Source organism: Maylandia zebra, unplaced genomic scaffold (genome assembly GCF_041146795.1).
Source record: "Maylandia zebra isolate NMK-2024a unplaced genomic scaffold, Mzebra_GT3a scaffold11, whole genome shotgun sequence".
In the NCBI taxonomy this organism is placed as follows: domain Eukaryota; kingdom Metazoa; phylum Chordata; class Actinopteri; order Cichliformes; family Cichlidae; genus Maylandia; species Maylandia zebra.
In genome coordinates, this window is record NW_027490041.1 from 8,174,392 (window position 1) to 8,190,100 (window position 15,709).

At 43.5% G+C, this 15,709-nt stretch overlaps 2 protein-coding genes across 2 annotated transcripts in view; both read left to right on the plus strand.

The window, feature by feature from the left end:
• Positions 1 to 13,264, plus strand: part of LOC143416063 (uncharacterized) — a 32,150-nt gene extending 18,886 nt beyond the window's left edge. Inside the window, exons 5-6 of the mRNA XM_076881433.1 lie at positions 2,995 to 3,041; positions 13,131 to 13,264. Coding sequence (XP_076737548.1) covers positions 2,995 to 3,041; positions 13,131 to 13,264 — 181 coding nt within the window. The remainder of the gene's footprint in view (positions 1 to 2,994; positions 3,042 to 13,130) is intronic.
• LOC112433555 (protein NLRC3-like) overlaps positions 1 to 15,709 on the plus strand; it is a 286,257-nt gene that overhangs the window by 246,087 nt on the left and 24,461 nt on the right. The window lies entirely within an intron of this gene.

Consider the following 15,709-nt stretch of genomic DNA (forward strand, 5'->3'; position numbering starts at 1 on the left):
TTGGTCATAAATGTCACTTGACAGGTCAGAAATGCGATCTGCTGCGGTGTTGGCAGAAAGGCTGATGTTGCTAAACTGACCTTTCTTTCCCGGACAGACTATATTTGCAGCCTGCAATATGCACTTTTAGACAAATGCACCTTCTGTGAATGGCTTCCCTGCTTTAGCAATCATCTCACTAACCACGTGGCTCCGACTGCTGCATTATTCTCTTTGGTTGCTTTCTTGGAGAAATCTTGCTGCCTCAGTAGATCTGTTTTAAGACTGGCAACCCGGTTCGCTCTCTCGTCTCCCTGGTATTTTGCATCCAGCTCAGCATGTCTAGTTGTGTAATGACGTTTCAAATTGTATTCCTTGTGCAGCGCAACTTTCTCTGTGCAAATAAGACAGGTCGGGGTGCCCCTGTGCTCAACAAAGAAATATTGCATTTCCCACTTTTCCTGAAATTGTCGGTGCTCATCACCAACCTTTCTCTTCACCGCAGGCTTTGAAAAAGACATGTTTGGGGCTATGTGACATTTATAATTCTACTTGGTGTCACTGTCGCATTGAAGTTTCAATCAAGCGTTTAGCCGACGGACGGGGAACGTCTCAACGCGTAGAGAACGTCATTTCTGCTTCTTTTTCTTGCAACCGTAGCACGGCGATCGGCAGATAAAAAGCCGGTAGCAGTCTCCTTTGTTTTTACGCTCGATGTTCATGTCTTTCATGACGACACGAACACCGTGGCGTTTGCAGATGGTAGAAAGTGCAGGGATAGCGAGCGCAAAACAGGCGACTGCTCACGGCGCCGGGCTGTTGTTACAGGAGAAAGAAGCGGAAATGACACCGTGACATATAACAAATAACATCAGCTGTTTCTGATGTTAGTTGTTTTGACTGCTTTTACATTATATTGAAATATATGTAATGTTCATGTTTGCTGCAATGCAAACGCAGTGATGCAAATAAAAACATGGAGCCACAAATTACGGTGCGACCCTATAATTAGTCCGGGTTACCGGGGACTGTTGTTGCCGATGAACAGGTGTCGCTATGTGACTGCAGACTAAATTGGGCTGCATTGAGTTCATGACTTTTCTTTTATCCCGCCGCCTACGCATCACTGTGAGAGTTCATATGAGATCTCTCTCTGTGGAAAAATAACTTTAAATCCCACTGACGTGTGTATAAATCTATATACGTATAATGTCCCGCTGGGCAGCAACTTAAAAAAACAACTTTTTTTGAAGTGTTGTGAACGCAGCGCGCTGGGGCGAATGTCGGCGTTTGCCCAATAGAAAGGAGGAAGCCAGCCAGGCACAGGAAAGAAAGAAACACTCCAGGGCAACGCTGCTGGAACTTTGACTCATTGAGAAATGTTTCCCTGCTTGCATCAAGCCCGGCTGGTGTCCCCTGAGATCCATATCCCACCCTGATTGGTGGGTTAATTCAGCTCCGCCCACAACACTGTAAAGTGTCATACATTATCAAACTAACATTACATTTTCATATTAAGGTGGGGCCAAAAACTATCGTCCTGCGGGCCGCAATTGGCCCACCGGCCACGAGTTTGAGACCCCTGGTGTAGGAGGACACCTGCTCTGTGTCTGGTTAAGTATAAGAGCCCTTTGTTAGGGGGACCGCTGGACTCTTAGCACCAGCTTTGGGGTCACAGGGTCACATCTGGAACACACACACAGACACACACAGACACACACACACGCACACACAGACACACACACACGCACACACACGCACACACACAGACACACACGCACAGACACACACGCACAGACACACACGCACACGCAGACACACACACAGACACACACAGACACACACGCACAGACGCACACACACACACGCACACACACACACACACAGACGCACACACAGACACACACGCACACACACACACACGCACACGCACACACACACACACACAGACGCGCACACACAGACACGCACACCCACACACGCACACACACACGCGCACACACGCACACACACACGCGCACACGCACACACACACACACACGCACACACACACACACACACACACACACAGACACACACAGACACAGACACACACACAGACACACACACTCACACACAGACACACACACACACACTCACACACACTCACACACACACTCACACACACACACACAGACACACACACACAGACACTCACACACACACACAGACACTCTCACACACACTCACACACACAGACACACACACACACACACACACACACACACACACACACACACACACTATGCACAGACTGGTACTCTTTGTTCATACCTGTGTAAGACGTCATAATGAACTTGTGCATATTCATGTAAGCTCAATAAAGAGCAGTGTTACGAGGGAGCAGACGAGAGCGACTGAGGTCAAGTGAAGGAACGGCGCTGTCACAGTTCTCTCCCTCATCAATTGTCTGGTTCCAGCGGTGGGTCTGTGCTAGACGACCCATCACCAGCTTTTTCCACTGGTTACCAGTACGTGGTAGAATCCACTTCCAGATCTGGTTGTCTTTAAATCTGTGAATGGATTGGCTCCATCTTATCTCTCTTTAACAAAAGAATCCAAGTGGAGCCCTCAGGTCTGCAGATAAGCAGCTTCTGACCAGAACTAGACGTAAAAACAGAGGTGAGCTTTATCGATGGCTGCAGCCAAACTCTGGAACAGTCGCCCTTCACATCAGGTCGTCACCAACACTGGACATTTTTAAAATCCGGTTGGAAACACATTTGTACTCTGTAGCTTTCAATCCTGACCAGTCTTTATAGTCATTACTGTGTATGTTTCCTATTTTCTCTCTACTCTGTGCAGCACTTTGGCTCAAGCTGTTTTTAAATGTGCTGATAAATAAATGTAGATTTCTTTGAATAAAACAGTGGAGCCGAGCTTTGAGCTCAGTGTGTAACAGTGTGTGTGTGAGAGCCATGTAATGTCCATGTGTGCATGCTGACTGTGCTGCTCTGACCCCCCTCCTCCTTTCAGGGTGGAGCCTGCTGGAGTCCGATGGTTGAGACCAGGTCTGAGGAAGTGTAAGTGTGTTTTTAATGGGATTCATGAAAACAAAGCAGCACACATTCAACCATCTTCATCATGTCAGGAGTCATCATCAAAGTGTCAATCAATGAACAGATGATGGATCAATAACTGCAGCTGGATTGTGTTTGTTCTCTCCATCAGATTCCTGTCAACTCACAATCGACACAAACACAGTGAACACAGAGCTCCAACTGTCTGACAACAACAGGAAGGTGACACGTGTGGAGGAGGTTCAGTCATATCCTGATCATCCAGACAGATTTGATGTTCATCCTCAGCTGCTGTGTAGAAATGGTCTGACTGGTCGCTGTTACTGGGAGGTCGAGTGGAGAGGAGACGTTGATATATCAGTGAGTTACAGAAGCATCAGAAGGAAAGGAGTCAGTAATGACTGTTGGTTTGGACACAATGATCAGTCCTGGAGTCTGAGCTGCTCTGATGATGGTCCTCGTTGTGTCTGGCACAATAACAGACTAACATCCATCTCCTCCTCCTCCTCCTCCTCTGTCTCTAACAGAGCAGCAGTGTATGTGGACTGTCCTGCTGGCACTCTGTCCTTCTACAGAGTCTCCTCTGACACTCTGATCCACCTCCACACCTTCAACACCACATTCACTCAAACTCTTTATCCTGGGTTTATGGTCTGGTCTGGTGGCTCAGTGTCCCTGTGCTGAGTGGAGTGTAAAGAGTGTCTCCTGTTACAGAAACACTCTGACTGTTGAACAGATAGTTCAGTCTGTACATGTCTGTCTCTTTCACTCACAAACACGTTTTCAGATTCATGGATTCAATCAGTTGATGTTTGAAACTCTTCTAAATGATTCCTTGTAAACTTCTTCAGTCACAAACAAACAGGAAGTGATGTCACATGTGTTCCTGTCCACACAGCAGAATGAGTCTATTGCTGACAGTGATGTACAAACAGAGTGAGCATTTCTGAGGCCCAAAATAAACTGACTAGTTCACTGAATGAACAATGGACTGTGCGCTCAGTTCCTTCATCATTAGTATGGATTATATATGTATATGTATTATATTAGTATCATATATATCAGGTGCTGCTGCTTTCAGTCATTGTGCAAATGTGCTGTTTGTAAGCTTGTAAAGCTGCAGTCAGCTGAGACTGAAGAAGTCACCTGATCAGTGAGCAAACGTTTCTGAAAACGTCCAGATGAACAGAATCAACCTTTTGGGATCAGCCAGCAATGCAGCATCATTGTTGTTCAGCTTCAGAGGTTTGCAGGAATGAACTGATGACCAGAAACAGCTGCAAAGTCCAAGAAAATACCAGCTGGAGTTCAGCTGCATTTGAAGAAGTCAAAGAAAAGTAAGGATGGCAAAGGGCGACGTTTTCTTCCAAAGAGCTGCAAACATGGTCGACGCCTCATTAGAAGAATCATCTGGACATTTGTGAGGAACTCTAACCAAGAAAGCAACGTCACACAGATCCAACAGACAGTTTCCATGACTGCAAGTGTTGAGTGGAAAAATGCTACATTGCATTATTGCATCCTCTCACCACAGGAGGCGCTGTTGGCACCACTGATTGCTGATCAGCTGTTCTCTGATGATCTGATTGATACTGTGAATAACGGGACTCACTGAACTCTGTGACACAGTGAAGATTACAGAGTTTAACTTCAACATCTGACTGACGTCACACAGACAGAAGGATGAACCAGTGAGGCACAGAACACAGTTACTGGAGATACTGGATCAGCTCCATGTGAACCTCTGATGGAGAAGCTGCTGAGCCAGAGAAACATCAGGACATGACAGCAGCTGCACTTATCTAACAACATGTAGCAGAGCTGATCTATGTTAGATGATCTATCACAGCAGCTGAAGCCAAAGTCCAACACTGGATACCAGCTGAGCCTGTGCTGAGTGTAGTGTTACAGGAAAAGGGCAGAAACACTGGTAGCTCCCAGTGATGCTGACTGGGGCACAGAGCTGAATGATGCAGCATCAGGACACTGTTTCAGTCTGACTGACAGAGAAACCTGTAGCTGTATCTACATGTGAGGCAGAGGCCACACAAGCAGCTTTCTATGTTTCACAGTGACTGAGATCTTCAGTGGGGGTGGACATGCTCCTGTACAGACCTCTGAGGAGAACCAAGGTGCAGTCAAAGAGTCCAGTCTGTCCTCACAGATGTGAACATGTGCTTTCATCAGGTCTGCTGTCAGCTAGCAGGCTCACATCAGAATCACTGTTCCTGAAAAACACAGTCTGTGTGACATCATCAGTCAGCTGATGGTCCCAGATCTGAATGGTTTCTGTCTCTACTGAGGAAGTCAGAGAATATCACTGAGGTGTGGATCAGGTCTGAGTGAGCTGTGGAGGGACAGCTTTAAACAGTCCACAGGTCTCACGTCCTGCTCAGTCTGGTAGCAGATACCTCGTATTGTTCCAGATGTGCTGACATCAGCAGCAGCACAGCTGTGTGATACCATGAATCTCAGTTATTGATCCAACACACAGTAAATACAAAGATCAGGATTTCTGAGAGTAATCATTATGAGTCTGAACACATGATCACTGAATGTTAGTCTCCACAATAATAAGCTAACACAAGCAAACACAGCTTTCAGCTCTTATTTTGAAACTGGCTTATTTAGAGAGCTGTGATGTGAGCGTGCCTGGCTCTGAGGCACTTGGGTCAGCCTCTGTTGTTTAGAAGTGTTACAGACTGTGAATGACACAGACCTGTCAGTTTCCATGTTTGTCTGTAACACAGCTCAGGGCTCCATGCTGAACGCATCCATCCAGTGTTATTGATCCAGGACTGATACCAGCATTGGGATCAATACTACAACACACAATCACATGTGTCCACGTGATGTGTTTGACCAGCTTTATTCATTAATGATCAATCAGCTTATTTTCTGCATCTGAGTCCAGCTTCATTTAAATGATCCAACCATGAAAATGACATCAGTCCTACAGAAGCACTTCATGCTAACAGGAAGTCATTGATTAAGGTGGAATAACACAGAGACACAACCACTCACAGCTAACCTGACCCCACTAACTGCATGTGTTTGGACTGTGGGAGGAAGCCGGAGTACCGGAGAGGACGCACACAAACACGGGAGAACATGAAGCACTGAAACAAAGATGGTGGATTTGACCTCAGGACCAGGCGGGGTTACGGGGGTCATGACCCCCCAATAATAGATCCAGCTACACTGAAACTGTCAATTTCATTTACTTTTCCTGTTTTAAAGCTATCAGGCTGCTTTGTGGCTCACTCAATACTAAACTAAGATACTTTCAGTGTGAATCATTTGCAGGAACACAGGCAGGATTTAAAGTGCAGAACTTTACAGTCTCTGTCTCAAAGTTGGTCTGAACATGCTAACAGCTCTTTGTTTTTTTCAGTTTTCACTGGTTTGATGTAATGAAAGAAATTTTAAAGAAGCAGACGATTGTTGTTATTTTAGTTCTATAGTTTCATAAATCGTGGTGTGGATCTAAGTCAACATTCAGAATAAATAAGATAATACAGCACTTTGATGGTTGCCTTTGTATTTTCCCAGCAGTGCTCAGGTTGGTTCTCGGCTACATTTACATACAGATGTTAATGTGTTCAGCAGCTGGACTCATCTGAGGAAGGAACATTGGAAAGGTGCTCAGTGCACAACTGCATCACTAATTTTATGTAAGACCCTGTGTTTTATTGTATTTATATATTTGTAACATTTGACTCAAACACTTTTGGGAAGGATGAAAATGTTTTCAGGAGGAAGTTTTTCCTTCTGTCCGACTGCAGTACACACAACACTGCGTCTCCCCCCATTATCACACTTCCTCAGGCTGGTGATGAGCGCCCCCTGGTGTCAGTGTTGATGACGTCATGCACAGTGAAACATAAACGGTGTCTGTTAATAAAAAATCATGTGTCCATTCTCATGTTTGCATCATGTTTCTGTAAAATCATCAGCTGTTTCTGAACCTTCTTCATTGTTTGACTCATTCCAACAGCTGTGAGCTGTGATGGAGTCAGAGCAGCTTCATCACTGATGTTCAGGTGAAGCTGAACTTAATAAACTGTAGAAATGATCAGGATTCAGGCTGGATGTGTAAAACACTTCTGTGTGAGGTCGCAGTGCTTCATATGTGTGTGTGGGCTGAAGCACACACGTGTGAGTCCTCAGAGGTTTCACACACATCACTGCACACACTTATAATCCTAGTTTAAGCTTGTGGATCATATCGGACACATCAGCAGCTCTTTGGAGACAAAGATTTGAGATTTAAGATGAGTCGTAGTCTTTCTATCCATGGTAGCTTCCACTGCTGAGGCTCGGGAAACATGAAGAGGATAATTAAGAGCAAGCATCAGCTCTGTCTCATCTAACTACACAGTATTATGATCATGCACTTATGTCTCAAACTAAGACACAATGAGACAAAATGAGTTCTGTGAGTCTTTAGATTATCAGTAAATTCTGGTGACAGTTTGACGCTCAGTGGAGCCATTTTTGGTTTGTGATGAGTGTTTTGTGAGCTTCTGTTTTGTGAATCGCTCTTTGTAATTTAGAAGATCGTGCAGAAATGTGCGCGCCCTTATCTGAGAGGACACGGAGAGAGTGTCGCAGACTCGAGGTGAGGAGATAAACCTCGGAGCTGGATGGCCTGCACGTTACCCATGTGCATCTTTTCAGTGACATCAAGTGAACCCATAATAAGCATTTCTATGTCTTAGACATCATGTCCATTTCTAATGAGAGATTATTTTTAAATGAGGGAAACCTGGTCTAACAACACGCTTACAACAGAGCTAAAGGTTCACCACAGTGAGACGGTGGGACTCTGATAAGAACTGAAACACTGTGTATGAACAGCTGAGACAAAACTATATATAAACACTCATTTATTCCAGTTTAGTTTGCAATGATTTTAAAGTAATGTGGAACGATTCATGTTCATGAGCTGTTACAAACACAACTATTGATTTGTCTATATATGGTCGGACTACAAGGCTCGTGTTGAGGCTCTTGGAATAATGTGTGAATTACAGCAAGAAATGATGGTTTTCCATTTTACCAAAGTGGAATAAAATCACCACAGCAAAGAAATCATGTTATTGTCTGCAGCTAAAATATATGGTGAACATGGTTTTATAATAATGTGCAAACACAACCTCACTCTGCTCTATACGAGGAGCCAACCACAGCTGTCCGGGTCTTCATCCACCACCTCCACCATCTTTGCTCATCATCATTCACTTAATTGCTGATTGGTTTAAATCAAACTCCATTACAGGTTCAACTCCATTATATAACAGCATGTTGACTTTGGATCTGGTGTGCAGTGCCACCTTAAAAGATGAGGAAACTAAGAGATTACAAAAAAAGAAGTGGAGGAGTTAAAGAGCTGCAGCAGATTAACAGTTTCTGACAGTCATGTGTTAGAAATAGGACGATTAGATGAGCTGAGGGATCCATCTACTGCTCAGTGAAGCCTCATCAGAAACAGTCTCAGTGGAAGGATGGCTCTATTGTTAAGGAAGGACACAGGCAGAAAGACTGGCGTCTGTCACACAGGAACTGGACTGAAAATCAGCTGCACATATTCATCAGTATGTGCAAACATATTATAGGTGTGGAATTCAGGACAGTACCATCAGAAGTTGATCCACTGTGCAAATGTCTGATTGGCAGTGGCTTCATTTTTCACTATGAACAAACTGCTAATGCAGCATCACAGGACGTCAGCCATGGATTGGCCTCCCCAGACCTCAACATTACTGAAACATCTTAACAGAGGATGGAAACAAAGGGAACCAACATCCAAGAAAAGAGCTGCTGCTGAAAACTTCCTCACAGAAAACACAAACAAGCTTGACTAAGAGACTCCAGGCTGTGCTGAATTATAAAGGTGGACTGACCTCCAGGGTCCTTAGTATCATATAAGCTCAGTTTGTGTCTTATATACTTTCCATTTATATAACAAAATATATAGAAAGGAGGGTGGTTTAAGATGTGTGTAGAGTTTTATTCATTATCTTTAGACAAACAAAGAAAGCACCATCCATTCGTCTCCAGTCTGTATGAAAAACAGGGGAAAGGTCAAATTAAACCTTTGAAATTCCTTTCACAATAAATCCATAAATAAACAAAATAAAACATAGAAAAGTGTTTAAACCCACTTTTCCATAAAGCTGTCAATAGGAAATGTTCCAGTAAACATGTCTGTGTTTCTGCTGTTTTCCTTTCATGCGTCCACAGCTGACCGGTAACCCTATTGGAGTCGCCATAGTGACGGGTGGCGTCTCAGCTTCAGCGTGTTGATGGGCACAGCCATGGTTACCACAGCTGGAGTTGGTGTACGGCGAGCTGTGAGAGGACAGAGATGGAGAACGCACATTTAACTCTTTAACAGGAGATACGTTACGACTAACAGACGACTGCTGTCTACATGATGTCTTTGCAGCCCTTATGCTACATGTTACACAACTTTTCTTCATGCCAACAAGACTGAGGTGCCACATAGTCGACACATACAGCTGATTATGATGCATGTTTTACTATTGCTATGTTCACATCATCTGCTTGGCTTTATTACTGAAAGCCTGGAGATCCTCTGACGTGTGCATGGCTGATGTGAAGTATGATTAGTCCTACATGACATCAACAACAGAGGCAATGAAAGCTTTGTTGTTAACAGGTTGTAGGTAAAGTCAAATGTCTACTTCTACACTTGTGTTGGGTAAAGTTCTTCTCACTGCAGCAGATTTATATCTGTGCTTTCACAGGGCGTGATGTGGAGCTCAGCGCTGAGGTGCAGGTCTCCTTGGAGACGGCATCCTGGCTGAAATATTATCATGCTTCCAAAACATCTCAGCTTTTATTTTGAAAGAAACAAGACTTGAAAACGAATCCCCTTCTTCCTCTTTGTCTTTGTTCTTCAGAGGAGTGTCACCTGGACAAACTCAGGGCTGTTCTAGAGCCTTTCTTATTATTTGACTCCATAGAAATAAAACTGAATGGAATCAAACAAAAACTCCCAAACAGCTAAAACACTTTGCTTTATTCTCTTTTTTAACAAATACGTTGAAGTCCATCCACAACAACACAGCTGAGATCTCCTTTGTAATCAAGTGTTTCCATCCTTTGTACAGATCTGCATACAAAACAATCATTTACGTCCCACAGAAGTCTAGTTACACGTAACTATACAAGAACTGGTGAATGACAGAAACATGAGACACATGATCACAGGTGATAACAAAAAGAGAAAGAATTCATGTGTTAGTGATGTTTTTCAGCCCTGATGGCTCATGTTGGAGAAACAAGCTGAGGTACGTGGAAAGTTCACACACACAAGTGGGCGTGAGCGCACACACACAGAGAGAAACACAACTGAAGCATCTGTTTGCTGTTTCTGCTTTCATCATCTCTGCTGCTGTGTCAGGCTGGGGTCTCTCAGTGACGTGGTTGAGGTGAAGTATGACGAGTATCCCTGATTCAGTCCATCGAGACAAAGGGCAAAGAAAGCTGTTGTTAACAAACTCTATGGTGATGTGGCATTTAGCTCTGACTCTACGCTCTGCTGAATCCTTTGAACCTGCTGATCAGTAAAGCTCTACGTGCTGCAGCAGATTGACCTCATCTGTGTTCACAGGTGTGGACCTCAGCGCTGAGGTGCAGGAGACTTTCATTCAGTTCTCCCTGCAAACAGCATCCAGCCTGGAAATACTGTCATCTTTCCCACAAATGGTGCTCTTATCTCAGAGAAGAAGTCTGATGTAAATAACTGCAATCAACAGTGATGTTCTGCACAGATCACTTTTCCATTTTGCTCTCTAGATGAGTCCCAGCTGCCTGACCTTGTGTCCAGGTGATCGTCTCACTGAGGAGCTTTTGTTCTGAAAATCTCACGTCCATCACCTGTTTCCTTTTTACTATCTCTGCTCTTTCTTTATTCACAATGCTCATAATATCACACAATTATATTCATCACCTGCATGTTTTTATCCAGCTGCTGTTAGAACCAAACAAATAAAAAGGATGAAAAGCCTGAAATCCTTTGATTTATTACATTTGAAACAAATATGAGAGCATCCCTAACAGCACAGCTGAGACCTTTGTTTTAATCAAGCCTTTGTATCGACACACTTGTAAAGATTCATATACAAAACATAATAGAATAAATCAATATAAAATACACATAATCACAAAAATGCAGCCATGTTGTGAGTTTGCATCTAAAACATGCATGTTTCCCTTTGTACAGGCAGATTTACAGCAGACAAAGCAACACGCTGATCGACTTTGACCGCTGCAAAAACAAAACACCCACCAAGTCTGAAGTCGATCAGAGGAACTGTTGACAGACTGACAGACAAACAGATGCTTGATTCATTAGTGCGATTAAATGTTCTTCTTTAGCAGCATCACTTCATGTGTTTGTGTTCCAGGAATAAAGGTCTGTTTAAACTGGACGTCTCCTCAGCATCACTCGTGCTGTCATGGTTTCAAAGCTGTGCAGAAAGAATCTGAGGGATGATACAGAGGTGACCAAAGTTACAAACATCCAGCTGTGCTGCAAATGTTTGCAGAGCTCCAAACTCTTTGGCTTTCTGCAGAGCAAGTATGGAAGAAGCACCTGAGCTAACTTCAGTTTAGACGATATGAGGAAAAATGCTGCTTCCCAAAGTTTCCTACAAGTATCCAGTTTATATTTAGAGAAGCGAAGGCTCTTTATCCTGACAACTACTCCCTGGTGGATCCCTGTCCTGTGACAGCAGCAAAGACTGTGTATCAGTATCATCAAAGCCACTTCAATAACCAGTGTTTAAAGCTCTCTAGCAGATGGACTTCAGTGGCAGCAGCCTCTGTCTGCTGTGTACAGAAGGTTCTCTGATGAAGCACACAGCAGATGCTGCACTACAACAGCAGCAGCAGCTCAGCTTCAGTTTGCTTCGACGCCCTTTTTGACCTGTGAAACAGCAGAAAATGAAACATTTCAACACCCGTTTGTTAGCGTGAGCTATTCTGCTGTTTTTCATCATTTCACAGGTGAAATAAAATCACATTTACTTCCTGTAGGAGTGATCGTGTCCAGCCTGACTGAGACCATGTGCTCCATCCTGCACAGGTAATAAACCTCTGACATGAAGGGCTGTCAAGTAGTTTTAGACAAATGGGGGTAAAAGAGACGTTAAAAGCTTAAAGAGAAACTACATTTTCTAAGAACTGTCTGACGTTCACCTCTCACACAGTGGATACGATTCTGCCGCTGCAGGAATAATCTTTGTGGTTATGAAACTGTCCATGTGTTTGCAGAAAATGTCACATGTTCAAAGCCATCCCAGCACCTGGGGTTTGTATAAGTGCAGCTGCTGGTGGGGAGATAGTCTCACTCTTCTATATAAAGAGTCAGCAGGCAGCAGATCTTCATCTGTGATCTCCTCCATCATCACGTCTTCACTCTTCAGCAGCTATGGCTTCACTTCGTGCCCTTCTGGGAGTGGTGCTGTGCTCCTCATGGTTTCTGCTTCTGCCTCAGGCGGACTTTGATTTACAGAGTCATCCATAATATTTTTTATTTTACTGCCCATCTATTTTCATACAAATGTCTCCGTCTTATGGAAAAGGGGTGGAGCTTATCCAACGAGGACAGGCAGGGCCCCCCCAGACAGTTTAGCAGTCTATACAGGAGGCTGACCTTTGCAACATGTACTTCTATAATGACTTCACCATTTAGGTTATTTGGTTATGTTTCACCCTGGATTTTGTGTGATAATATTTATTTTGTCCACTGATTTAAAAACAACAAACTATATGAATATAAAACAGAGTGAACAACAAAACATCAGCTTTGGAAACTTTGATGTAAAATTCTGCAATTGTTTTCTCAGATATAGCATAAATCAAACTAACATACATCAGTGTGTTATTAATGTGCACACACACACACACACACACACACACACACACACACACACACACACACACACACACACACACACACACACACACACACACACACACACACACACACACACGTTACCATAAACAGCTCTTATGCTTCTGTATGATTCTCAGTGCTTTCCATTTGCGTGTCCACAGGTTGCTGTAAGTGCTGCTTGACTGCAGTTTGCTCTCATTTCAAGTGGTTTGCTGTCACAAAGCCAACAGGAAGTCCGGCCATGGTTGAGCCAACTGAAGATGGGTTGAAGGTGGCGTCCTCGTTTCCTCTGTGAGTGCGAGAGGACAGACAAAGCAAACACCGTTTGGACAGCATTAAAATATTTACACTGATGATTAATGTTGTGTCTTTGCACCTGTAGCGATACATGTTGGAAAATGGAGACTTTAGCCACCAAGACTGACGTGCCTGGAAACTTCCCTGTGAGTACGCCCACAAAGACAGGAAACAGTTTAGCCACCGCGGTTAATCCTCCATCATCATCATCCAGTATTTTTCACATCTTTTCTTCTGCTGTTTCCCTTGTTGTCAGTCACGGGGTTTGTGACTGAAATGCGTGTGGTCGACGGGAAGCCTGACGAGTACGGCCTGAATCATTCCATCAACACCGGACGGAGTGAAACCTTTGTTGAAAACAGATTATATGGTAACGTTGCATTTAGCTTCAGTAAACTGTGAAGTTACAGCAGCAGATTTACATCACGTGGCTTCACAGGAAGTAGTCTGGACCTCAGCGCTGAGGTTCAAGCAGCTCTGCTTGCAGACGGCATCCTTCCTGAAAATGTTCTTCATCTTCCTCAAACCAGAACTTTTACATTGGTGCTGAAGTTCTATATAAAAACAGCCTGAAATACAAAGTGATGTTGTGCACTGATTACCTCACACTTTCCATGTTTCCTTCTACAGAGGAGTGTCCGCCTGAGTGTTTTGTCTGATCTGTTGTTGATCGTCTCATTGACACTGCATGCAGATCTGACACCAGGGCTGGACTGGGACAAAAAATGGTCCCGGGCATTTTGACTGGAGACCGGCCCCCCAGGTATTAAAGGAAAAACCATGAAGCCTTTGAATGAAAACAAACGCTGTTGTCACAGTGATGGACGCTGTCTTGTTGGTATACATGCATCAGTCTAATAAACTTAAACCTGCACCATCCTCCCTGTCCTGCTATTCTAAACAGGAAGTAGACTGTTGGTCGAGTTAACCTCCTGAACATCTACAACACACGGTGAAAACCTGACATTAAGACAGAGACTAGAGGTGAGACATGATCATTGCTGATTACTGATGACAGATTTAGATATGTTTTCATAAACCTTTCATTTGCCACATCAATAAACAGCACGGCAGGGCAAAATATGTTTTCTAACATGGCAACCTTTAAAAAGTGAAAGGAGACAGAAAGACAGCTGAGAAAGAATCAAACGGACTTTTTGATGCATTTTACACACAGTACTGGTGCAGAATCTAGAAAATGTGGGAAACACTGGCATCATATGCAGTACTTACTTCTGAAGAAATTATGATGGGACCCTAAAAAATGACTATGTACAATAATGGATTTCTATACATTTTACATCAGATGAAAACGTTTGTTGTAAGATTCAGATAATTATTTATTAAAAGTGAGACATTTTAAATGAGAACAAGAAAGAAAAGTATGTCTTTGTGCCCCCCTCTCCCTGTTAATGCCCTACCTGCCCCCCTGGCAACACTTTGCTAGACCCGCCCCTGCACAGTTACCAGCTGTCAGCTACACAAAAAGGATCCTGGTGTTATTTGTCTCTCAGAAACAGTTCATAACTTCAACTCATTTTTGTTTTGTCATGTTTTGTTCTTTACATTGTCTTTCTTCTATATAATTGTTAAACATTTAATAAATATGTCTACAAAAAGATTTTAAAAATCAGACATTTCACACAGACACCCAAATGATTTCTGACTGATGAAGGGGGCTGAAGGTGCCCTGCTCTTGCCCAGCTTCTGCTGCTCTCTCCCTGCTCACTGTCAGCAGCTGGCAGCCTCGGTCCTGCCTGAGACTCTTCATCTATCAGTGCCAAAGAATATGGGAAATAGCAACGCACAACATGCACATTACAAAACAAGCACATGAATCAGCATTACATTCATTAGTGAAGTGCTGACGTTCGTTCCTAAACTTTGGGCCTTAATTAACATCACTGTGAACTAATGTTTGCTTTGCTTCTTAACCAGTGAAGCAGCGAGGGGCTTTCTGAGGTTCCTGCTCGTAAATGCCCAAAATGAGTCGAGTATTTCTCTGCAACTACAAACTCTGCTTTCATCAGAGGTGTAAATATTACAGCACTGTGTCAGAGTCACTGAGGCTGGAACACAGAAAAAGGAAGTAGATGTATTTATTTTTAGACTTTATTGCCTGGAACCACTTTAAAAATACGCTTTGGGTCACAGTTAACTGCAGAAAACCAGGAATCCACATATGAACATTATCTGTGCAGAGATTTATGCTTCTGAAGGTAAACAGTGAAAACTTGCAGCACTAAATGCACAGATAGCCAGGCGTTTCACATTTTGGGACCATCTGCCAGTTTTCATTTCTTAGGTATTGAAGAGCAGAAATGATTGAATTTTATTTACATGCTTCAAAATGTTTGCTTTTGAATATTATTTGAAGAATTACCCACACACTCAGGCACTGTGGGCCTGTTTCCCTTTGCACAACCGAGTGTTGGAAACGGGC